The sequence below is a fragment of the Esox lucius genome, chromosome 12 (genome assembly GCF_011004845.1).
Source record: "Esox lucius isolate fEsoLuc1 chromosome 12, fEsoLuc1.pri, whole genome shotgun sequence".
Lineage (NCBI taxonomy): Eukaryota > Metazoa > Chordata > Actinopteri > Esociformes > Esocidae > Esox > Esox lucius.
The window spans coordinates 9,349,484-9,376,272 of record NC_047580.1 but is presented as its reverse complement, the minus strand read 5'-3'; the positions used below and the strand labels follow the sequence as shown (position 1 = coordinate 9,376,272).

General features: G+C 41.0%; 2 protein-coding genes across 2 annotated transcripts; one reads left to right on the top strand and one right to left on the bottom strand.

Annotated features, from left to right (window-relative positions):
* Positions 1 to 4,889: 4,889 nt before the first annotated feature.
* On the bottom strand, positions 4,890 to 12,528 carry eif2d (eukaryotic translation initiation factor 2D). The gene is made up of 15 exons (XM_010865781.4): positions 12,293 to 12,528; positions 11,766 to 11,956; positions 11,595 to 11,678; positions 11,406 to 11,496; positions 10,029 to 10,136; positions 9,672 to 9,934; positions 6,836 to 6,953; positions 6,627 to 6,672; positions 6,338 to 6,444; positions 6,087 to 6,242; positions 5,914 to 6,003; positions 5,700 to 5,795; positions 5,484 to 5,604; positions 5,213 to 5,387; positions 4,890 to 5,098 (listed from the first exon to the last, which is right to left on the bottom strand). The coding sequence occupies exons 1-15, from the start codon at positions 12,346 to 12,348 to the stop codon at positions 5,025 to 5,027; spliced, it is 1,776 nt and encodes a 591-aa protein (XP_010864083.1). The 5' UTR covers positions 12,349 to 12,528; the 3' UTR covers positions 4,890 to 5,024.
* A 10,271-nt stretch (positions 12,529 to 22,799) lies between these two features.
* Positions 22,800 to 25,549, top strand: LOC105007025 (fibromodulin). The gene is made up of 3 exons (XM_010865780.3): positions 22,800 to 22,888; positions 23,204 to 24,100; positions 24,546 to 25,549. Exons 2-3 carry the CDS (start codon positions 23,209 to 23,211, stop codon positions 24,695 to 24,697), a joined length of 1,044 nt encoding a protein of 347 aa, XP_010864082.1. The 5' UTR covers positions 22,800 to 22,888; positions 23,204 to 23,208; the 3' UTR covers positions 24,698 to 25,549.
* The last annotated feature ends 1,240 nt before the right edge of the window (positions 25,550 to 26,789 follow it).

The window sequence follows — 26,789 nt, the reverse complement described above, 5'->3', positions numbered from 1 at the left end:
AACCACTGGAGGGTCAACTTGGGTCATTGTTGTCCTGGAAAGTCATGCAGAAGAATGCAAATTGTCTGCCAGTATTTTCTGATAACATTCATCTTGACATACATTTTTACAAGATTCCCCAGGCCTTTAGAGCTCACACACCCCAAAACATCCGTGAGCCACCACCATGATTAACAGTGGGGATAGTATTCTGTTCACTATAGGTCTTGTTGACCCCTCTCCAAACATCTTGTTTATGGTTGTGACCATAAAGCTCTATTTTGGTCTCGTCACTCCAAATTACAGTGTGCCAGAAGCTGTGAGGTGTGTCAAGGTGTTGGGCATATTGTAACTAGGATTTTTTGTGGCATTGGCAAAGTAAAGGCTTCTTTCTGGTAACTTGACCATGCAGCTGATTTTTGTTCAAGTGTCATTGTATTGTGCTCCTTGAAACAACCACACTGTCTTTATCCAGAGCAGCCTGTATTTCTCCTGAGGTTACCTGTGGGTTTTTCTTTCTATCCCAAACAATTCATCTGGCAGTTTTGACTGTAATCTTTCTTGGTCTATCTGACCTTGGCTTGGTATCAAGAGACCCCCTGAATTTTTCACTTCTTAATAAGTGATTGAACAGTACTGACAGGCATTTGCAAGGCTTTGGATATCTTTTTATATCCTTTTTCATCTTCATAAAGTTCCATTACCTTGTTACGCAGGTCTTTTGACAGTATCTCTGTATCTAGCCTGCTCAGTGCATCCACATGAGAAGTAATTGACTATACACTAATTGCAATTTAAAAAGCCACAGGTGTCGGAAATGTACCTTTAATTGCCATTTTCACTTGTGTGTGTCACCTTGTGTGTCAGTAACAAGGCCAAAAATTAGAGGGTATGATAACTTGTGATTAGGGCCATTTGGGTGATTTCTGTTATCATTATGATTTAAAACGGAGCCAAACAACTATGTGATAATAAATGGCTTCATATGATCACTATCCTTAAATAATAGACAGTTATTTTGCATGATCAGTCATATTTTCGAAATCAATGCCAAAAATTCACAATTTCTGGAAGGCTAATTTAAAGACTTGGGGTCGCATTGTTTTAACAGGTGAGGAAGGACCCAAAAGCGAAATGTAATAATGCAATGTCTTTAATAATGAAAGAGTAACAGTCCAGGTGAACAGAAATCCTCTTCTATAAATAACAAACAGAAATTGCCGTAGATACGGGCGTTATTCCAGATACAGAGGTTTTCCAGAGACAGGAGCAGGGTACAGCAAAAGGTCCAGGTGTAGCGACGTATAGTCTCGGGTCTCACAGGATACAGCAGAACCAAACAGGACTAAGGCAGGAAGGGAAACAAACAGGTGAAAGGGAGCGCCTCTTGTATAGAAAACTCACGGAATAATCTGGCAAAGAGGCAGGGAAAAGGAGAGCTAGAAGTAGCAAACACAATCAGGGGGGGAGAGAGAACAGGTGTGGGAGAATTAGCGCGATCGCTGGTTGCAAACAAGAAACAGCTGAGGGTGAATGAAGGTGCATGTGGTGTGTGTGCGTCATGGGGAGTGTGCATGTGTGCGCGTGTGTAAGAGCGAGTGTGGCCAGAAGAGGGAGAAAGGATGCCAGAACCATGACACGCATAGAAATTTTCTTATTTTTGAAAGAAAAGCACATTTTCTTTGCTTTTCACAGCCCCATACGCAATAAACTGCGATGCACAGTGTGTTCTGACTCCTTTCTATCAGTACCAGCATTAACTTTTTCAGCAATTTGAGCTATAGTACCTAGTCTGTTGGATCAGAACCACACGGCCCAGCCTTCACTACCCAAGTGCATCAATGAGCCTTGGCCGACCATGTCCCTGTTGCCGTTTCATCACTTTTCCTTCCTTGGACCACTTTTGATAGGTACTGACCAATGCAGACTGGGAACACCCCACAAGGGATGCAGTTTCAGAGATACTCTGACTCTCAGATCCTTACGCTTGCCCATTTTTCATGCTTCTAACACTTCAACTTTGAGGACAGAATTTTCACTTGCTGCCTAATATATCCCACCCACTGACAGGTGCCATGATAACGAGAGTTAAGTGTTATTCACTTTTCACCTGTCAGTGGTTATTTGTTATGTTATGGCTGATCAGTGTATATATTTCTTATTATTTTTCATCTGGTAAGGTTGTGTAATAACCAACAAATTAGTACCAAATATAGCTTTTAATGAAACTTCAGTAGTAATTCCATTAAAAACTATATGGTGGTAGTAGATTTTGGTCCAACAAATCATCCCTCATCACTGTACTATCCCAGTTTTGACATCTTGAAAACATGTATATGCATCACGCTTACTTCTCAGCTACGGATGTATTGGCCTAATAATGGTAACAAACCAGTACTACTACCAGGTCAGCATGTCAGAGATAAGTAATAGCATTTCATGTGTCACTAACAAAGTGTCTGTGTATTAATGTACAACACTCCCCAATGAGGTTTGAGGCATTCATCTGAGCATGTATTCAAAACAGATGTCTCATGCAAGAGGCAGGTACACAGATTTAGGCACAGGCATTGTTTTCCCAGAGTGATTGGTTGAGGGGGCCTTGACAGACTGTAATTATAATAATGATACAATATAATTTGTACATGCCAAAATAACCACAGATTAGCTCAAAAATAGATAGTTTTAATTTTGATTACACTGAGACACAACCACTTTTGTTATTTTACCTGTGGCAATACTCAGGAACATTTTAATTTTAAAACAAAATATTCTAGATAATTTATTTGATCCAATCATAATTCAACTAATGTTTCATTACTTTAAATATTATTATTTATTTTTTTACAATGATAACAATGTGCCATCAGTATTATCTGTAACACAATTAATAAAAACACAAATTATTGAGTAATGTTTAGGTACTGTATATTAGGATTTTCTGAAATGGAGCCTACAAATGCTCAAATTGAAATCAATCAATCCTTTAAAAAGATTTTGACTTGTTTCCTGAATGAACATATTTAGAGCTATAGCACGTTGGTCATTATGAAAACATTTGACCGCCTTGTCATTTGACCGCCAATCTTAAAACCTAATACACTTTGCCAGCAGTCAAAATAACTTGGAACCAAACTGTTGAGTTGGTGGAACACAGTTTAGATGAATCATAAACATTTCCTGGGAACCGCATCTCCACGGTCTCAGGTGGGAAGACAACCCAGTGACCCACTGTTCCAAAACCTCTCCTCACGCAGGCGGAGGGCAGGTACAGGTCAACCATGACAAAAATATCCCACTCCCTGAACAGTTCCTGTGGTCCATGCTCCGGCCGTCTGTACGACAGACTAACAAGTCTATGCTTGTCACTCCGAACTGTCAACAGTTTAATGAACAGCTGCACCATACTGCACCCAAACACTGTTGTCCCAATAGTGCTAAACACAGGTCCGGTAAATAACTGGGTGATGTAAAAGTACTTACATGCAAATACGGGGGATTCTGAATCTGACTCGTCATATTGTTTACGATAATTACTCTTCATTGAAGTCGTCAAACTGATCAATGGAATCATAAGATTAAAAACACACTAAATATACTTAAGTATTCAGATGCGTATTTCAATACTTCGTAGAAGGCTTTGGTAGCGTTCACAGCTTTGAGTGTTCTTGGATATGCCTCTACCAGTTTGGCACACATGGATTTTAGCAGTTTCTTCCTATCTTCCGCTCAAGCTCTGTCAGATTTGATGGGGAGTGTCGGTGCACTGCAATCCTCAGGTCTCCCAACAGATGTTCAATAGGGTTCAAGACCAGGCCTTGACAGGGCCAGCACCCTGACTAAGAACTTAGCATGTAGTGTGGGCCCATACATGAACAGGTGTGTGCCTTTCTAAATCATGTTCAATCTGTTAAATCTGACACAGGTGAACTCCAATGAATTTATAGTGACATCACAAGGATGATTAAAGCACTCATCTGTTTGTAGTGACAAAGCAAAGGGTCTAAATACTTACGGCTTTAATGGGTGCAGTCGGTGCGTTGGATTGAAAGCTAATGAGCTTCTAATGAGCATGAGTTAGCTTTTCATTTATAAATAATTGGCACACATTTCAAAAAACATGTTTTCGCTTTGTTATTATGGTTTATCGTGTGAATACTTTCTGAAGGCACTGTAATATAAAATATAAATAAAAACAACGTTCTACCCAATTCATCTATTGGTACAATAAGGCTTGAAATAACAAACACCTTACTAAAAGAGTTTCCAGTAAATATGATTACACTTCTGTGACCAAGAATGAGTTTTTGTTCAAATTCTATAAATCAGGGAGAAAGATGACTCATCAGACCATATTACTTCAGTTCATTGCTCAGGGCTCCAGGTTTTGTGCTCCTTATATAAAGTTGTGTGTCAAGTGACCTTGTCTGACCCTATCTCAATAAAACTAGAAATGATGGCAGAGCTGCCATTCAGTAACTGTATCCTATACCAATGCACAAACACATATTACAAATCCTGGAGCCCTGAGCTACTGAAAAAGTAATATGGTCTGACGAGCCATTTTCCCTTATTAAGCATACCCAGATGGGTTTGTTTAGAGAAAATAGTTTGGATGGCCATGTTGTGGGAGTCACTGGTTCTGATGGTTACACTGCATGGTTTTGTAACAGCCAAGGAATGAGGCCATTTTACAGGTCCAGGTGCACTGTATGGTATAAACCCTGTTACCTCATGATGCTCTAATATTCCAGGATGATAGCCCCCATGCACACTGCCCCCATACCAACTGCTAAACAAAAAAACAAACATCTCAGGCTAGCAAAGTACAATTAATCACACAACCAATTTAGCAAATCTATGATTACACTGTTGATTGTCATAATAAAACCCAGTCTCAGACACTCATGTGGATTTGCAAGTTACAAAGCCTTTATTGTAAAGGTAATAATTTTAAAATAAAACACCAACGCGACAGACACGTAAGTTAGTCTTTTGGGGCATTTTTAAATAGCTATGCGTACTTGAGAAATTGTGAAGTTCCACTATTTCTTCTTTCCAGGCTTCTGAACTTTGTTGTCTAGCCCCTGAATGTACTTACGGGGAATTTGGTACATATCTGCAAAGTAAAGTGGAAAAAAGCATTAGTAATGATGCACAAAACACCAGTGCCTGCATAGTGAACATCCGTGACAGCCTCCTAACAAGGTCTCCAGTTGATTTGTTTGCCGACCTAGCAGCAGCTTGCCGACTTGCTGGACCTGATTCCCCTGTATCTGGACCGAGACCCGGTCCTTAGAGCCAGGCACGGGGTTCAGGGCTGAGCTGGCCTGGACTCTGTGTTGGAGGGCCACCGACACTGCCACGGGGTCCAAACCATACACCTCAAGGTTCTTTATGATGGTCACCTATGGGGGACAAGGGGGTGGAAAGACACGTTATTCAAACATTAAGACAGGGACGTCTTAATTTTTATTTTTATTTTAACGTTTTAATGACTGGACCTTCTTGTTGGAGCCTCTGGATGCCACTGTGATGTCGATGGGCTCGAGGGGGCCCTTCCTTACTACGGGGGGCAGGCCAGGGAACACTAGCTGGTGGCAGTGTTGCATTTTGTCCAGCGTCCTGTGGACACAAGATGGCGCTGTTTAGTCATTGTGTCCAAGGCTAGTGAGGCAGGGGGACTTTAGTCAAGTGTTGCATTACCCTGAGCCATTTACCTGCTGAAGAGGTCGTCCCACTTGAGTGCTTCCACATCCTGGTATTCAGACTTTTCCAGAAGGCAGTCGCATAGGATTGGGTTAATGATAACATAACTGGGGAGATTGAAACAGGCTGTGTTATATAGGATTGCCAGGATCCACGCTGACGCTGAATATTAATAATGTCTCCAATCATGAATGAAAGTAAAAGGTTCTGAAGCAATCACTGTACTTTTTATTTGTGTCATCCACCAGCTCGTTCCGCTTCACATAGTCTGTGATGATTGTTCTCACCTCCGCTGGTTGAAGAACCGTTCCTTTCCTATGAGAGAACCGTTTTGACAGTTCAACTCAACAATGCATTAGGACCACAACACAAAATGACACACACGTACAAAGACTGACCTAATATTGGCATCTTGAAACAGTGGCTCCAGACGAGAGGACACGCTGTAGAGGGAGGTGATCTCCGGGGGGCGGTAGGGCCTCTCTCCACCCCCCCCCACCTCGACAGGGGCCTCCTCTATCCCAGGGTCCTCAGGGGAGCAGAAGGAGCGCAGTCTAGACGCAGCAGAATAGGCAGAAGTAATACTCATCACTGTTGCGGGTCTTACGACCCCAGATAAATGCTGCTGCTAGAAGATGTTTTTACCCACTCTCGGTTCTTCCAGTCCACCTCCACGATGCTCTCAACCCCTTTACTCAGCTCCTTGACCTTCACCAGCCGGTGCTCTTGCTGCATGCTCTGGAGGAATTTGGATAACTGCGGCCAGACGAAAGACTAGATTACAATTTTCCATTCTAAATGATGAATGGGCAAGTTGCAATTTGTGGGTTCTGTCATCCACTTTCCAAGATTACATTTATTTTAAAGAAACATCCTAGCATAACATTGTCATTATGTTATATAGAGCTGATTCTATTAAAAACTAACAAACGAGTTACCTTTTTATAGCTGGATTTCTTGATATCAAGCTGCTTTCCATTTGGACTGTAAAACAACAGTTCTTATGAAGGTTCAGTCAATGGCTACACATCAACAACATTTTAACTTCAGGTTATCTACAAACAAATCAACATGTTGCATTTCTGCACCAATGCTTGCAGAAAAACATGATAATTGTTTTTATATGCAACACTAATAGTAGTTTTACCAGCAGGAGAACATGTGGATGCGCAGGAAGGTGCTGGTCAGCAGAGGGAGCTCAGACTTCTTCACTTTGCTTTTGAGAGCATGAAGGAAACACTGCAGCAAAAGGGCATCCATCTGCTCTGTAAAGACAGGACAGAGAGACAGGACAGAGAGAGATGGGACAGAGACAGGACAGAGAGAGACAGGACAGAGAGAGAGACGGGACAGAGAGAGAGACGGGACAGAGAGACAGGACAGTCAGTTCTGTTGTGTATTTGAAATGTGCATGAAATAAAATTCTTCATTTTGCTTGTCAATTCGTTACTTGAATTGTAATATTATATTGTTATAGCTGTATCTTGAAACTGTCTCAGTCTCTTACATGAACTGAGGAAATGTTGCCCAAATTTTGTTCTTTACAGTACTGCTTTAACTGTGCCCAGTTTGAGGGCTTTCTTCCATGCACGGCCTGCTTCAGGTCCCCCCACCAGAATTCAGGATTGAGATCTGGGCTTTATCTCAGCCATTCCATAACCCTTTATTTGTTTATTATTTTTGAGCCATTCATGTGTAGCTCTGCTTATGTTTTTTGGAGAATAGATTGTCCTGTTGCAAGATCCATGTCCAGTACAACTTGGCCTCACATTCTCCTTGTGAATTCTCTTGTATAAAATGGAATTTATGGTTGACTCAATGACGGCAACAAAGCAGCCCCAAGCAAAAATGCCATCACCACTTTGCTTTACGATATTAGGTTCTTCTGTTCAAAGACAGTGTTTTGTTTTCACCAAATTCTTAGAGAATTCTATAACCATCTTTCGATCAGCTCATGGACTTAATTTGGTGGACGACCTGTCCTAAATAGGTTGCTAGTTGTCTGGAATTGTATCGATTTGTAAATGTTCAGTCGGACAATTGAACGATGCACTTCGAACAGCTTGGAAATGGCTTTGGAACCCCTCCCTGATTCATGGAAATCAATAATCATTTTTCTCAGGGCCTCTGATAGGCCATATGATCTTGGCATAATATGTTATCAGACACCCAGATTAATACCACACCAGAACAACTTTCGAATCCTTATGTAAGGATGGACCTTTCCGAGTCACTTCCTAATGATTCTATAATAATATGCACCGGTTTTGGCACACCAGATTTGATGGGATGGTAAAGGTAGGGGTGAAATATTTTTTTCTGCATTGAAATTCTGAATATTTTAATTGATATAGGTTTAAAAAAAATATATATATATATATATTTGCGTGAGTTTAATATTGTAAACTTTACCAATGAATGTGCTCGGAAATTTGCTCCAATATCCATATATCTCTGTACGCCACCACAATGGATTTGAAATGAAACAACCGAGATCCAACTGAAGCGCAGACTTTCAGCTTCAATTCAAAAGGTTAAACAAAAATATTGTATGAAATGTTTAGGAATTGCAACCATTTTCATACACAGTCCTCTTATTTCAGGGGCTCATATGTAATTGGACAAATTAACACAATCATAAATAAAATGTTAATTTTTAATACTTTGTCGAGAATCCTTTGCAGACAAAGTCTGCATGAAGTCTGGAATTCTTTGTGATGCTTTGCCAGGCCTTTACTGCATCAGTCTTTAGTTGTTGTTTGTTCATGGGCCTTTCTGCCTTAATTTTTGTCTTCAACAAATGAAATACTTGCTTGATCGGGTTGAGATCAGATGATTGACTCAGCCATTGCAGAATATTCCACTTCTTTGCCTTAAAAAACTCCTGGGTTGCTTATGCAGGATGTTTTGGGTCATTGTCCATCTGTAAAGTGAAGCGCTGTCCAATCAACTTTGCTGAATTTGGCTGAATCTGAGCAGACAATATATCCCTATACCTTTCAGAATTAATCCGGCTGCTTCTGTCTTCTGTCACATCAGTGAACCAGTGACATTGGAAGACATGCATGACCATGCATCACACTGCCTCCACCATGTTTTACAGATGATGTGGTATGCTTAGGATCACGAGCCATTCCAAGCCTTCTCCATATTTTTTTCTTAGTTTCATCTGCTCAAAGAATGCTGTTGATTTGGCCACCCCTAATCAAACTGTTCATTTGGCCACCCCTAATCAAACTGTTCATTTGGCCACCCCTAATCAAACTGTTCATTTGGCCACCCCTAATCAAACTGTTCATTTGGCCACCCCTAATCAAACTGTTTATTTTGGCCACCCCTAATCAAACTGTTCATTTGGCCACCCCTAATCAAACTGTTCATTTGGCCACCCCTAATCAAACTGTTCATTTGGCCACCCCTAACCAAACTGTTCATTTGGCCACCCCTAATCAAACTGTTTATTTTGGCCACCCCTAATGTTCCTGCTATCTCTCTGATGGATTTTTTTTTGCAGCCTAAGGAGGTCCTGTTTCACTTGCATTGAGAACTCCATTCACAGCATGTAGTAGGTTTACAGCAACAGCTTCCAAATGCGAATGCCACACCTGGAATCAACTCCAGACCTTTTACCTGCTTAATTGATGAAGAGATAATGAAGGAATAGCCCTCACCTCTCCATGAAACAGCTTTTGAGTAAACTAACCAATTACTTTTGGTCCCTTGAAAAAGAGGGGGCTACATATTAAAGAGCTTTAATTCCTAAACCCTTCCTCCAATTTGGAAGTGAATTAAACCTGAGAGACTGCACTATAAGCCCATATTCATTATTTAACTGTTACTGAAATATATTTTGGCAAACAGACAAAATAACAAAACGTGTCAGTGTCAAATAATTTTCCGGACCTAACTGTATAACCTTTCCAGGGGGTTTACTTACGTATTCACATTACTGTAACACGCCCCGTTTTAGCAGTACTAGTTACCTTGTGGGCTTCTTGGGTCCTCCGGATCTTTGTCTGCTTCCTCTATCCCCTTCTCCCCCTCTTCCTCCCTGTCAGCCAAACTGATCTCCTGGAGGCCAGGACAAGGCGAGTCCAGAATATCATCAGCATTGGAGCTGGAATAAGGTTCCTCTGCATCCGCCTCTGTTGCCTCCTGACCGTCCTCTTCTTCTAGAAACCCTCCCTCCACGCCCTCAGTGTCCACATCAGGAATGCAGGGAGGACCAGACTTGTCTCCAAACGCCCTGCGGAGAGAAACGCCGAAGCACCAATATAGTAATTGACGGTCGGACCAGTGTACATTGCGGTTTGAGGTTGACTGGATGACCGTTCACTCACCACAGGCTGTCCAGGTAGGAGTGAAGAATGGACACCCCTCTGCCCTTCATGGCCAGGCTCCGCATCTCAGCAGTGGTCATGGTGGCAGTGCCAACTGCCACTGGAGCCCTGGAAGCAAAGGGCCAGGACGTTGATCCAGGACGATGTGCGTGAGAATTTAAAATCATGCCACTGTCAAAGCTTCTAGGCCAAAGTGCTTATGAAGGGCGCTGTGCATAATGGTTGATATAATGGTTGACAGATGTTGTTAAGGGTGACGACATTGTGATGTGGCAAGAGGATGTTCAGGTTATTCAAACAGGACTGGCTAAGCACAGTTAAGAGTGCTAATCATTCATTGGGTACACCTATCTAGTATTGGGTAGGACCCCTTCTGCTGCCAGAAACGGCTTTGGAAGCAGAAATGGAGCTTGGCTTGCCGAAAAAAAAAAAAAAAAAACTCTATATAAAAATAAATCTGTGTGCTTGTTTGACTGGCACACTGTCTATTTGTTTTCCACCCTGTCAGCAGAAATGACAGGGGCCGGTGTGATGCTGAGGTCACTGTTATTGACAGTTAACTAGCGTCTTACTTTGTTTCTGACAGAAATTGTTATTGAAATCACTGAAGCAAAAACATGTGTTCGTATTGAAAGCAAAAACACGTGTTCATTTGACCGGCTAACAGTCTCTCACTCTCAAACCCACATAAGCCAGACGCTAAATCCAGCCTCTGTTTTCAATTCCAGATATTTCGTGCTACCCACTCAGCAAAAGAAAGTTTCAGATTTTTGTTAATTCATCTTTTTTTTTTTAAGATTCAGGCTCAAGCCGGGACTGGGTTTGGGCTTGGGCTTCCAGGAATAGGGCTTGTGTCAAACCCCACTTGAATTTTCAGGCCTGATGAGAACTCTACGGCTGCTGTAGCCTATCCACTTCAAGAATCAATGTGTGGTGTTGTAAAGAGTGGTTATTTAAGTATTTGCAGCCTTTCTGTCAGCTTTTGTAGGAGTCTGGCCCTTCTCCTCTGATTGTCACATTTACAATGTATTTGGAATGGTTTTTATTTATCGAGAGACCGTAGTGTATGAAAATCCCAGAAGAGCTGTTTCTGAGATGCTGGAACCACCATGTCACCAACAATCAATATATATATTTTGATTAGTATGAAATGTAACTCGGCAATGCGTCGTGCCTCAAAACAGCACTTAACCTTGGTATATTGTCCGTGGAGTATACCACGTCCCTCAGGCCTCTACATATATAATGCAGTATATTGTCTGAACCTAGAAAATGGTGTTAGTCATTGACTCTGTTCAGTAACAGTCAATTTGTGAATGCAACTAGCGTCAGTTTAATCGACTGCATTCTGATATATTGTTTCAACTAGGAGCTTACTTGTTGCCAACAACTTTCACAGCACAGCAGTCCCCCTTCTTCACCTCCGGGAGACCTCCTGAAGGCACCACCACTCCAGGCAGCATAAGATCTGAAGAGGAGAGACGGACAGTTGCACAATCCATGTGAATGACTCATTCATTATTGACACATTAATACAGTTTATTTACATAGTATAACTTATACTACCTGCCCCTCCAGCCAACTTTTGTATCACTGGAGGCCACGTTGTGAATGCTGGCAAGACATGGGGGTAACGCCAAAGTGTATACACTAAAAGACAAGATGGCATACATTTGAGTCACATGTATGACATCTGAATTTGGTCAGCGGATTTGTGCCACTTGACCGTAACTCTACCTGTGGGATATATGCGTTTCTCAAGTTCAAAGAACACTGGGTTCTTATGAAGAACATATAGAGTGACTGCATCTCCCTTGTGGGCATAAATCTTCACTACATTCAACTCCTCTTTGTTTGGTACCAAGTCAGACAGTTCCTCCGCAGACAGAGAGGGAAAGGAGGTGGATATGTCCACTTTCAGCTTTCTCCTGAAGTGGGTAGAGTGGTGATATTAGATATTTTTAATCCATGTTAAATACTTTTCAGGAAATGTGTATTATATATGACGGAATAACAAAATTACAAACATGCAACTGAATTTTTGTGAGTGACATGTAAATAGAACAGGTCCTATAGCCCAACTCAAAAGATATACGGCAAGTCATACCATTCAGACTCCTGTCGTTTAAACGTATATATTTAGAAGTGCATGACTCACAAAAAATCGCAGTCTTGAACTGCATAGAGTGTCGGTACTTCTACCTAGCTATGAGACCTTTAATATCGTTAACGTTAGCTGACAACTGGAGAAAGTCTCTTCTCACCTGTCGGATCCTTTTATCACTGTGTTGGACTTGACACGGAACGCTTTCTCAAACATATTGAAAACGGCACCGTTAATTCAAGTCCTACTTCTCAGATTTATTACTTTATATTTACTAAAATTTAACACACATTTCGTAAGTTATTTTGAAAAAGAATCAACATTGAAAATAGACATTAGCGCGGCCATTTTGGTGAAGCACAAATTACTTCCGACAAAATTCTACTATTGCAGCACATTGGTTCCTATGAGATACCCCACCAGCTAGCACACGTATGACAAGACCATAGATACCACATCACTAGATTGGTTGATGTCAAATTAAGAACTCCTATATATGAGAATAGAGCAATTTAGCAGACACCTGGTCTAAACAAGCTAATATTGAAACACTTAATAGAAGCGGGTGGAAGTGGCATTTTAGGTTTATAACAACTATCATGCATAGCAGAATGCATACAATGACTGAATATTAACATATAAATCAATTTAAAATTGTTTAAAATTAATAATTTATTGATTTGATCAATCTGATAAATTTTGTAGAAAATCATGTATTAATTTAAAGGGGCATTGTGTAGAATCCTGCCACTAAACAATAGTAGATCTTCCTGGTCAAGGATGGTTTAGAGTGGAAAGGATAGTACTTCCTTAAAATACTGTGCAGATGTATATTTATCTATTTCCAAAAACATTTGACTGTGATTGTACATTATATATGTGTACTGTGTATATAGGCTACATACAAATATAACCTAATTTCGTTCTTACATTTTTTTTTGTTATTTATTTGCCAAATGGAGCTAGCTAACAGAATTTGGTACATTTAAAATGGTGATAAAAAATAGGAGTAGCTATTTTGTGTTGAAACTTCTTTGTGTATGAAAGCACCCAACATCATAATCATGTTATTTGACAAAAATTTTGTTATTGCACACCTGTGGCAACAATGATATATAATTTACTGTAGCAAGCTAGCTGAAGAAATGTATCTAAAAAAAGAAACAGAATTCTGATAAATGTACATACCCAGCTATAGTGGTTAACTTCCTTGTTCAGAGATTAAAAAACAAGCTATATAAATGTAAGCATGTTATCGTGTTGCTTTTCTATAATATTACACATGAAAAGTTATTCCAACCTAGTATTGTTTGTCCTTTTTGTTGAGCAAGTTGCTGCTGCACAAAACACCACCATGAATTGATGTGATTTCTACAAGGTTCTCGGTTTATGCACTTTAACTTCTTGTTTCCTTTCAAATCCAATTGGCTGGAGTACAGAGCCAAAACAAAAAACCTGTGTCCCTTGTCCAAATACTTTTGGACTGCACTGTATAGTAATAAAGTGGTAACTATTCAATGTTTAGGATTTGTATATACCTTTGAGGAATTCATACACCTTTGCAGACTAACTGAAGTAACAAAACTGTGTTCGACCTTTGTGTCAAAACAAGACAGCAAAGCAGATGAAAAGGAATGATGTATTCATACAGCTAAACCACAGTAAAACTCCAATGTTCCTCCTGGAAGCCACTGTTTCATTGAAGTTTCCTTTAAGAACCCCTCAACTTGCTGATTGTGCAAATAGGAACCAATAGGAACCCTTGACTAGCAAAAGGAAACACTGACTTGCAACGGTTCCTTGAGGAACAGTCGCTGAAATTGGGAAAATGTTTCATAAGTATTGGGACAAAAACATGTTTAGGAGGAAAGAAAATTAACCAAATCTTTCTTTTTAAATAATTAAAATACATAAAGAAAAAAGATAACTGACTGGTTTAGTAACTTACTGGGTCGGTGATCTGTGTCAATGGTACATTCTGTTATTTACAACTACAGTAATTACTACTTCACATTGGTTTATTATCGATTCATGTAGCTTATGCTCAAATCCTAAAGAGCTGGGAAAATTAGATGTCCGTAAATGTTAAGGTCATCAAATCATGTGACATTCCAATACAAAAGCAATATGAACAGAATCCGGCTTCAGCAATAATGATCCAACTATTCACACCTTGAATCCCACATCAATTATTGATGCTAGATTGTTATATTACAGTTGTCATGCCCTGATGTGTTTCACCTGTTGTCTTGTCCCCGCCCCACACCAGGTGTTCCCGGTTCCCTATTAGCCCTGTGTACTTGGACCCTGTTCTCTGTTTGGCAGTTCCCAGATCGTCTTCTCTTGTACAGATGTTTCCAGCGGTCTATGTGTTATATTACCCATTCTACCTGTCATTCTCTTCCCTGGTTGCGATACTTTCCTGTTTTCCGCATTTTGAGCCTGCCTGCCCTCCCCTGTACCTTCGACCATCTGACTGCCCGACAACGAACACTGCCTGTCCCCCACTGCGAGCCTGCCCGCTCCCTGGTTGTTCAATAAATACTGGGGACCGCCCTACTCTGCCTTTGTGTCCGCATTTGGGTCCCCGCTTGCTCACCATTTTGTCAACAGTAGTTTCCATACAATGTTCAGATCTAAAGAGTTGGCATGCAAACCCCTTTTGGGAGCAGACAAAGTCACAGCCAATCCATTAGTTATTATTCCACATTTTTGTTAATATCTGAAGTACACTATAAGAAATAGTCATAGTAATTCAATAATGCAAGTTAGTTTATGTGAGTAAAAAACATGAACATATCTTTATTAAAATAGAATAAGGGTGTTTAGTTAGAGCGCAGGCAGCCATAGATAGTGAATTCCAAACCCTCTGGAAGAAACTCTTCACTCCTTTCTTCACTAGATTTCTATAACTGTCTGTAAGGAAAGAAAGGCAACACAAGCAGAGGAGTTAGCCCTTTAGTTTTCTAAAACACACAGAAGTCACAACTTAGATGAAATGTTCCTTCAGTGTTTTGAGGGAGGGACTATGGATAATGTCAAATTGGTTGACCGATGATTCTTGCATCTGAGATCCATTTATTTTGTTACACTGACTGGCCAGATGGCAGTCCTACTGTACATAACTGATTGAAAATGCTAACCTTGCTATATCAAACCTCAATTTGCTCAAGAACCAATACATTTGGCCGTGAGAGATTTATCAACAATTAGAATATGGTTTAAAACAAAACACTACTCTTCTAATTAATGTGGCTACTAGTAGGCCTTTGCTATTTTAGTGCAATAGTGAACCAATTCATCCATGTCCAGAATTCTGCCCACTGTAAAATTTATTGTGTTTTGCCTTTGCTTTGGTGCAAAGTGGATGTGGTTTTGATGCTCAAAAAGTGAAGCAAAAATGGAACAGAAACAAAACAAACGATAGCATTTCAATAGTTTATCTTTGTTTTCTTTTAAGGCTTTTAGTAAACACACCAACATGGTCAAACGAATATGTGAGGTGCGGTAGGTGAACAACAGAATAAAAACACAAATAAACAGTGATGGGGAACAGGTGCGTCCTCGGGATGTGCTGCTGCCACCACTCTCCGGACGGTGGTTAGTACACTGGCGAGGTGGAGCGCCGGAGAGGAAGGAGAGGAATCACCAGGCTCCTCCACGGGGATGAGTTGACTGTGATTAGACAGAATACTGCTACAGAATCAGATCTTTGTACAATAATAAAAACAATCTATCTGCTTAATCCAAAGAAATTGAAAATAATACTCAGTAAAACAACTAAACATTCAATAAAGTGAGAACATATACTTTAAGATTCCTGCTGTTTTCTATCCTGCCTCTTGTTTCTTACCCTGTCAGCTAAGAAGGAATCTCAGGGCTCCGTGATGTCCATAGGAAACCTTACCGAAAAACTAAGCCAATAATTCTCAATGATTATTCTAGGGTATTGGTACAATTAAATACGTTCAGCAAACTGCGGTTCTTTTACTGATGATAAAGTTTGCACCCTACTGCTGTCAATGAGAATGCAACATAGAAATAGTCAGACAGCCATGACACTTCTCTTACCTCTCATTGAGAACATCGGTCACCATGGTCAAAGGAAAGGAAAGGCATCTCTGAATTGTCCTACTGATTCCATAGGACAAGGTGCCAGCAGAAATCCAAGGACCCAACAGAAGCAACAGAAAGCTTCTTTCCTGAAATATATACAATTTGGTGTCAAATGCTTAATGTATCTCCAGAATTTGGAGATCAGTTAACTATGCAAAGGATTCTGGATTGACTTGTGTGCAAACTGACAAATATCCCCATTCTCCTAGAGCTGTCGGCTTGTATTCGATCCAAACACATGCAAAGTTAACACATCTCAATCAACTGATCAATGCATCATCAATTTCAGGACATTTCCCCATAAATACCTGCTGGTCTCAACAGAGCTGTAAAGGGATGAGAGCTGTAAAGGGATGAGAGTTGTAAAGGGATGAGGATCCGAGCAGTGGATCCATAGGAGAAAACATTGGCTTCAGCATCACAGGTTGGCAAATCCTATTCTATGTTTGATAAAGGCAAGCCGTTGTACCTATGTGTAGGTATGGCAACACAGTAAACATTTGTGTATATAGTCTCTTCAGGAAAAAGGTGCAAAATGATTTCAACGGGAAACAGGTGGACAGGAATTATTTATTTATTTTTTAAGCTCAATAATAATTTGCAATCAGTAGTCAGCTGGGACATATGTAGGCAGACTTGTGATTAATCAACAGTAACATTCATGTTTTTGTCACGGCAACCACGTCTGTCAAGGGAGGGCAGGTGGATTTCGAGAAAGGCGCAAACAAGTTCCACGCAACACTGTCTTTGCTCTCTCAATGTTTATTCACTAGTGCAACGTCTTATCTGCTCCCTCGACCAGTCCTCTGTGAGCTTAACTTGAGTTTCTGTCTCCTCCTCCCCCCAATGCTAGAAGCAAAATAAAACGCGCTACTATGCCCCTGAGTGCAGGAAATGTTACCTCCCTAACCAATGTGCCAACAGTTTCTAACGTTGTGTATTACGATTCAATTTATTGCATTGTGATGTGCCAAACATAATGCTCACCATATGTCTGCTGCAGAGGGACAAGATGAACTAAATGTTTTGCACCGTGGATTCACTGACGTGAGATTGGTTGCCAAACCTTTTTACTTTTGATCACATGGTCAATATTCAAGTTCAAAGGTTTATTTGTCATTTGCATTAACAAGTTATGGCAATGAAATGCTTGGTTTTCCTAATCTTGAATTCTGAGGTGTACCAGGTGATTCTTGAACAGAACGTTAGGCCTTGAATCAAGGAGCTGAGGCTGGGATGGAAATCGGTCTTCCAACAAGACAACGACCCAAAGCATTCAAACAAATCCACCAAAGAATGTCTCTGGAGACATGTTGGATAGACCAAGTCAAGGTCTTGACCTTAATCCAATCGAGATGCTGTGGCAGGACCTGAAGTGGGCAGTACATGCCAAACACCCCTCAAATTTCCAAGGAATCCCCACAAAAGATGTCAGAGACTGATTAGTGGCTATTGGAAATGTTTATTCCAAGTCATTACTGCTAAAGTAGGTGCCACGAGCCATTGAATAAAGGGGTGAACATACAGCTCCAGAAAAATAAAAGAGACCACTTAAACTTTTTCTTACCTTTCCAAAAAAGTTGAAAAAGCAAGTTTTGAGTGAGGAACAGAAGTGTTCAATATGTAGTGGTCTCTTAATTTTAAACCTTCTGTTCCTGCGTAACAAGATGTTACGCAGTAATTATCTGCTCCCCATGGCTCAGTATCTAGCCTGCTCAGTGCATCCATGTGACTGCAATTTAAAAAGCCATATACAGTGGATTTAAAAAGTCTACAATCATGTCAGAATGTTTTCCACCTTTAATGTGACCTATAACATGAACAAATCATTTGAAAAACAAACTGAAATCTTTGAGGGGAAAAATAAAAAACTCACAATAACCTGGTTGCATAAGTGTGCACACCCATAAACTAATACTTTGTTGAAGCACCTTTTGATATTACAGCACTCAGTCATTTTTAGTTGGAGTCTATTAGCATGGCACATCTTGACGTGGCAATAGTTGGCCACTCTTCTTTGCAAAAGCACTCCAAATCTGTCAGATTGCGAGGACATCTCTTGAGCACAGGCCTCTTCAGATCACCCCACATATTTTCAATTGGATTAAGGTCTGGGCTCTGGCTGGGCCATTCCAAAACATTAATTTTCTTCTGGTGAAGCCATGTTTTTGTGGATTTGGATTTGTGCATTGGGTCGTTGTTGTGCTGAAAGCTGAACTTTTCCTTCATCTTCAGCTTTCTAATGGACACCTGAAGGTTTTGTGCCAAAATTGCCTGGTTTTTGGAATTGTTCATAAATCCTTACACCCTGACTAAGGCCCTGGTTCCAGCTGAAGAAAAATAGCCCCAAAGCATGATGCTGCCACCACCATCCTTCACTGTGGGTGTGGTGTTCTTTGGGTGATGTGCAGTGTTGTTTTTGTGCCAAACATACCTTTTGGAATTATGGCCAAAAAGTTCCACCTTTCATCAGATCATAACACATTTTCACACATGCTTTTGGGAGACTTGATGTTTGTTTTTGCAAACTTCAGCCTGGCTTGGATGTTTTTCTTTGTAAGAAAAGGCTTCTGTCTTGCCACCCTACCCCATTGCCCATGCATATGAAGAATACAGGAGATTGTTGTCAAATGTAGCACACAGCCTGTACTTGCCAGAAATTCATGCAGTTCCTTTAATGCTGCTGTAGGCCTCTTGGAAGCCTCCCTGACCACTTTTCCTCTCGTCTTTTCATCAATTTTGGAGGGACGTCCAGTTCTTGGTAATGTCTCTGTTGTGCCATATTTTTTCCAGTTGATGATGACTGTCTTCACTGTATTCCATGGTATATCTAATGCTTTGGAAATTATTTTGTACCCTTCTCATGACTGATATCTTTCAACAATGAGATCCCTCTGATGCTTTGGAAGCTCTCTGCGGACCATGGCTTTTGCTCTGAGATGCAACTAAGAAAATGTCAGGAAAACCTACAAGAACAGCTGCTCTTCATTTGTGATTAATCAGAGTCACTTTAGATGATGGCAGGTGTGTAATGACTTCTATTTAACATGAGTTTGAATGTGATTGTTTAATTTTGAATACAGCCACATCCCCAGTTATAAGAAGGTGTGCACACTAATGCAACCAGGTTATTGTAAGGTTTTTATTTAACATTTTTCCCCCTCAAAGATTTCAGTTTGTTTTTCAATTGATCTGTTCAAATTATAGGTCACATAAAAAGTGGAAAAAAGTTCTGGCATGATTTATCTTTGTCTCATTCTTTTACATCACAAAAACCTGGCATTTTAACAGGGGTGTGTAGACTTTTTATATCCACTGAATATATTATACACAGCAATCAACCATAACATTATGACCACAGAAAGATAAAGAGAATAATAATAATCTCATTATCATGACACCTGTCAGTGGGTGGAATGTATTTGGCAGCGAGTGATCACTCTGTCCTCAAAGTTGATTTGTTTGCAGCAGGAAAAATGGTCAAGCATAAGGATCTGAATAAAAGAACCAAATTGTGATGGCAATATGACAGGGTCAGAGCATCTCCAAAAATGCAACCCTTGTGGGGTGTTCCCGGTCTGCAGTGTGGTCTAAGAAAGGAAAAGCAGTGAACCGGCGACAGGGTCATTGATGCACGTGGGGAGCGAAGGCTGGCCCGTGTGGTCCGATCCAAAAGAAGAGCTACTATAGCTCAAATTGCTGAAAAGGTTCATGCTGGTACTGATAGAAAAGTGTCAGAACCCACAATGCATCGCAGTTTGTTGTGTATGGGGCTGCGTAACATCAGACCAGTCAGGGTGCCCGTGCTGACCGCTGTCGAAAGCGCCAACAATGGGCATGTGAGCATCAGGACTGGATCGCAGAGAAATGGAAGAAGGTGGCCTTGTATGATGAATTACATTTTCTTTAACATCATGTGGATGACCCGGTGTGTGTGCGTGACTTACTTGGAGAACACATGGCACCAAGATGCACCAAGGAATGGAGGCAAGCCGGAAGAAGAAGTATGATTCTTTAAGCAATATTCTGCTGGGAAATCTTGGGTCCTGCCATTCATGTGGATGTTCCTTTGACACGTATCACCCACTTGAGCATTGTTGCAGACCATGTGCACCCTTTCATGGCAACGGTATTCCCTGTTGGCATTGGACTCTTTCAACAGGATAATGTGCCCTTCCACAAAACAAAAATGGTTCAGGAATGGTTTGAGGAACACAACAACGAGTTCAAGGTGTTGACTTGGCTTCCAAATTCCCCAGATCTTAATCCAATCCCCCATCTGTGGGATGTGCTGGACAAACAGGTCCAATCCATGGAGGCCCCACCTCACAATTTACAGGACTTAAAGGATCAGCTGCTAACGTCTTGATGCCAGATACCACAGCACACTTTCAGAGGTCTAGTGGAGTCCATGCCTCAATGGGTCAGGGCTGTTAGTGCGGCAAAAGGGGGACCTACTATTAGGCAGGTGGTCACACCGATGGCTGATCGGTATATATGTGTGTGTGTGTTATGTGTAGATGTATATACTATTTTGGACATTTGAAAGATTTGAGAAGGCCTGAAGAGAGTTTTGGAAAACCGTGACCTAGTTTATCCTTTCTTGATGTTATCATGCATGATTAAACAACGATAATGTATTCATTTCACAAAAGAAAATAAGTTCTAGTAGTGAAACCTTTCTCCAAAAGATGCGAAGATTTTACTTAATGTGAGATTTTACTTTTTCTTCAACATTCATGTAGGTCTGTTTCATTCAGTTTTCTGCTGTTAAACCATTTTGCAACCGCTTATGATGCCATGTGTGTCACGTCCCGGCTGTGCCCCTAGCCATCTCTGCGCTGGGCTCGGGGCATAGCCAGGACAGGACAGGAGGTGGCCTTTAGCCACCTCTACTCCTTTTTTTGGTTTCCCCAATTGGAGGCAGGTGTTAGTTATTGCCTCCAATTGGGGACCCTATTTAAGTTTAGTTTGTAGGCCCCAAGGCGTGGTTCATTTTGGTTTTGTTTATCCTGTGTAAGGAATACCCACGTCACTGGTTGCTGCCTTTTGTTTTGTTGGAGTCCTTCTTTCTTTTTTCATTAAACATGGATTACCTTACCTACCTCTACTTTGCGCCTGTGTCCTTTTCATCCCACGACCGTGACAATGTGTTTATAATACTGACGAAGATGGGAGGGAAATGCAGTGCACTGCAATGCATTTGCCATTTGTACTCACAACCCTGATTTCAATTAAATACTTAAAAAGGCTGATAATGTGAAATGTGCCCTTGTTTAAATCCCTTGGACCCGAAATGGGAGACAATGAGTTGTGCTACTATTGTGAAGGATAAATGAACATAGTGACAATATATTGGCCTGAAAATATACATAAGAATATTGTTCAGTAAATGAAGCCTCATTAATACCATTTGAGAGTTATATTATGGCACAGTAGCAAAGGGAGATTATGTTAGTTGAATATCCTCCCCATAAAAACATTTCACAAGTCAAAGAGCACAATGTTAAAGCACATTGCTTGAATGGAATAAATATGCATTCTTCTGTTCAAACACAGTCCCTACTTAAAGAGTTTCTTTTTGTCCTATCATTTGTTCTATCATGGTGCCAGCAACCCATCAAGGAGGTAAAGGGTTAGAGGCAGACCACATGCCGTACAAAGAGCATTGTTATGGGTCTTTTATCATAACATTAATGGTGGCCATTTCTCTCCGGACATTTGGTTGAGACTTCACTGAAAGTGTGAATCAGGGAAACATGAAGAGGTGACGTGTAAAAGGGTGGAGGCCGGTATTGAACCATGGTCTACGTTGGTGAGCCACATGTCCATGGAAGTGGGATAATCATTTTACTGGTCTAGCATGTAGTGAACTGTCAACTGATGTTTTACATTTGTATTGTAAGTACAGCAGTGGCTTGACAATAACTAGGTAGAATCAATAGCTGCTGTTGGCTTTTGTCATGTATGCTTCCAATTCATTGACAGGAATTTGCATGTGGGGCGGGGTGTTCAAAACACCACTTTGGTTCTGGACTTTCTCTTTTGTAACGAGCAGAGAATGCAGATAAGTTGGGATCATTTGGATAATTCCGGTAATTCTATTCTGTTTTTCAGGTAATGCAGAACAGAGGAGCCTATTATTCTTGACAGTGTAGGTAATCGTGGACATCAGACTGAATGGGTGCCTTCCGAGACGTTTTTCCACCCTCTAAAGACTATAATTTGCATTAAGGCTTCAAAGCGTGTGTTTGTGCCTGGAGGCATTCAGACACAGAACAGAGCATGTTCTGAAATGAAGGTCTGAGTTGATTGCAGGATACACTGCACCCCTAAAGCCTTCACGTCGAAACATCAATACATCTTGCCCTTGTTGCTGAGTTATAGGTGAGATAATGATAAGGCACAACATATGTTGTTATAGACCAGATGGCAGGGCCGCCAACACACTTGAGATCCATATTGACATGTCTGAGGGTGGTATGTTGTCTTACATGGTAGTGTAAAGTCTGTGCGTTGTAAAGACAGAGTGGCTGGTCTGCTTCTGGAGAGGGGGAGGCAGGGAGAAGGCTATCTATACAATGTTAAACCCCATCACCAACTCAGTCAGAAGAAGTGTTTGCACCTAATCAGCAAGCTGGTAGGTCACTGCTGTTTTATTTCCATTCATTTGTAAAATTATATATTTAACTTTATGGGATGTTTGTTGAATGTGTTTAGAGTATTCAACCCTGATGAAAGACTGAAAATGTAGCTAATGGGCAATTCAAATTTTTATTTTACAGTCTGTGTTATTCACTTGTTTCCCTACAGATACTCTATAGATCATTTATAGGCTCAGTATAAACATTTTAAATACAATTTATTTCAATTATATTGTATTCAGTGTTAAAAAAAAAAAAAGATCCAATTACAATTTCTGTTCTGATCTCTGCTGCCTTTCCACTCCATGTAGTAAAAATGCGGATGGTGGTGCTCTTGATCGTGGCAGGCCTGGTGGATCTGAGCTTCCCCCAGCGTCTCAGTGCTGTCCAGTGGCTCAACTATCTGCGAAACCGCCACCGACCGTTGATGTGGGCTGAACGGCTGGACGATGAATGCCCCCTGGAATGTGACTGTCCGGCCAGCTTCCCAGTAGCCATGTATTGCCACAGTCGCAACCTACAGCATATCCCATATGTCCCCTCCCGCATCAAGTACGTCTACCTGCAGCGTAACCAGATCACAGGCATCCAGGACGGAGTGTTTGACAATGCAACCAGCTTGATTTGGATCATGCTGCACCAGAATCAGCTCAGCTCTGACAGGTTGGGCAAAAATGTCTTCAGCAAGCTCAAAAATCTGGACCGCCTCTACTTGGATAACAACGAGCTGACCCGCGTGCCCCCGAACCTCCCAAAGTCCATCAAGGACTTGCGCCTGGGTCACAACAAGATTGCCAAGATCCAGTCCAGCGCGTTTGAGGGGATGTATGACCTTGCAACCCTCCATCTCCAAGCCAACCACATTGAAGATGTAGGGGGAGCTTTCAAGGGACTGAAGTCTCTGAATGTACTGGACCTGAGGAAAAACAAATTGAAGAAAATTCCGTATAACCTCCCAGAGATTTTGCATCAGCTCTACTTAGAGTTTAACCACATTGAAAGCATCCCCGCAGACTTCCTAACTATGTATCCCAATCTGCAGTTTGTCAGGCTGGCTCATAACAAACTAACCAATGAAGGGATACCTCCTAACACGTTCAATGTGAGCGGTCTAGTGGAGCTGGACCTTTCCCACAACAAACTTAAGAAAATCCCAACTGTTAGCAAGAGCCTGGAGAACCTCTACCTGCAGGCCAACCAGATTAATGGTATGGAAGTATCTCAACAGTTTCCTGATTCTGCTATTCTGTGCGTCGCATTCCCTTGTTTTTATAAAGCCATCTGCGCTATGGGTCTGTGTGCAGTCTGTTGATCTGACCCTGCTTTTATATCTGTAATGTTAAAACCTAAATATGGTAATTGAAAACAAAGATGGCCGTGATTGAATGGCTTAAAGGATTAAACATCCGACAAACAGCTGTACCGAATTAGCCAAAATAACAACCCAAAGTTTAACTTTTTAACCAAAGGGTGGCTATTGCATATTGTTTACAACTGTCGGATTTGAATTTGTTTGTCGGTTGAGAGAGAAAAAGAAACGACAACAAAACTAAACAGCATTCCCAACCATTGCTCCGAGGGAGGGATTAAAGAAGAAATAAACTGTGTATTTCTCTCTTCTCTCCCCCATCCACCCCTCCCTTTTCATGTCAGAGTTCTCCCTGAGCAGTTTCTGTGATGTGGTGGACATGATGAATTACTCCCAGCTCAAAGTGCTGCGCATGGAAGGGAACAAGATCAGTGCCAAAGATGTTCCTGCCAAGGCTGTGTACTGCCTGCGCCTTGCTGTGTCCATCCATCTGTAGCATTACCTATCCTCTACCAGTAGTGGATGCAATCCAATTCCAGAAGTATCTAGCTCTCTTAGCCACACCACCCTCATGTACTCAACGCATTGTATTGGCCAATACTGCTATTTTCAGTACCATATGCTTCTATTTAAAATGTATATTTTCATGCATGAGGTTAAATAGATTTCCCATTTAAATGTTTGTGTCATGGTATAAAAGGACAAATTGCAAAATGTTGTAGCCATTCTGTATTACATACTCACTTGCCCTGTTTCTTATATTAATATTTTTTTTCAACCACTAATGCAGTCAGATGCATGAACTGTAAAATTCACTAATGATAAGCGCTAGAGATTTCAGCCAACAATCGGGACCGGACGATTATAGGCAAACATTTAATTTCCCAACGGTTTTCTTGGTATATCGATCTGTCAAGTTACAACACTATTCTTAAGGTTAAGAGGCTCCTGGTGCTATTGTATCCATGTGCGACTTGAGAAACACAAAGCACACTGTCCTCGTAGTCTGAGCCAGCTGGTGAATCCTGCACCCTCTATGCACACCCGCTGAGCAAGCAACTTCAGAGCGTGGTCCCCAGTAGGGGAGAGGGAGAGAGTGGGCAGCAACAATATGGAGAGGTTTCCGGGTTGTGGCCAGGGCAATCTAGCAGGGCCAGGGAGCCTAGGGCAGTGTGGAGCTGTGGACGGGAATTATAACTTAAACAGACACTGTCTCATAGTGATCTCACTTAACCAATAAACAAGTTTAATAGCCTACTAACGTATTCCTCTGGCTGGGATTACGGACCTGTGATTACTTTATTCTTTCAATTGATTAATAAAACCTGACTATTCCTCTCCATAGTGATTTCGATGTGTTTGAGTGGTTTATGTGAGTGGGCGGTGTCAGACCTCTGGACGGCCGCCCCCATGCCCTGACATGGAGGTTAATGAACTATTAATAAAATGTTATAATATTGCTTATTAATCCAATAACATCATTATGGAGGGGAACATTGATTTTACTGATCAATCAAAATAACAGCTATAATCATTCCAGGTACGCAATACCAGACAGGAAAATGCTTTGGTTTTAAACTAGAATACATCCATCCTCATTGCAATCATTGTAGATTGCGATCTTCTGATTATTAATCAGTCGAAGGAAATAAGCCATTACAGGTCCACCTGTAAATTGAACTTGTACTGGTTGTTAATAAACTCATAACCTTGCGATCAACAAAATCACTATGAGGCTGTGTGTTATGAGTCAACTGTAGATACACGTCTCCCCACAGGTTCCACACTATGGAACCCGTATGGAACGCCAAAAGGTTAATAAATATCAGCATTAGCCGTCGTCCTAAGGTTGAACCTATGGACGACAGCCCAGTACTTAATTAGTTAATCAAGATGACCCAAAACACATCGGGGTGCACGAGAGGCATGGATCAGGTTGGCAAATCTACACAAATAAAGCAAATCGGTACGCGCAAATAGCGGACAACAAAAAGCTAAAACTTTGAGGCTACACGAGGCTGCAGGAACAGGCGCCTTTATGAACTTTTTCTAGCAACTGCTGGTATTCCACATAAATAAATGCTATTGATGTTAGCCTCCTTGTTAGCTACTATAAATAATTTCACAGTATACAAATCGTTTCACAGTATACACATTTAGTTTGCGTTTTATGGTGTGAAGCGATGGGAGTTGGTTGCCAAAATGAGTGGCTGGTAGATTTTCAATCTACCTGACACACCTGCTGGTGAACCAAAAAGCTAACTTGATGCCCTGCCTAGACCAATTAAGTGGTTTCAAGCTGCTAACTATGTCAGGGCACCTAAAATTCTGCAGAAACACTTCTACTTTCAACACATTATTTACACCTTACTCACCATATTTTATAGTGATTTCATTTACATTTGCTGAAATAAGAAACATCATGTGAAACACATGTTTTAAATTTTATTTATGCCAGGGTACACAGGTACAGAAATAACAATACACTGGCATTGGCACATTGTGGGATGTGAATATTTTCTGTTGGTGTCAGCAAAGAATTGTCTTATCGAGTGCATCCGTAATTAAAGCTATTGTAATTAACTATG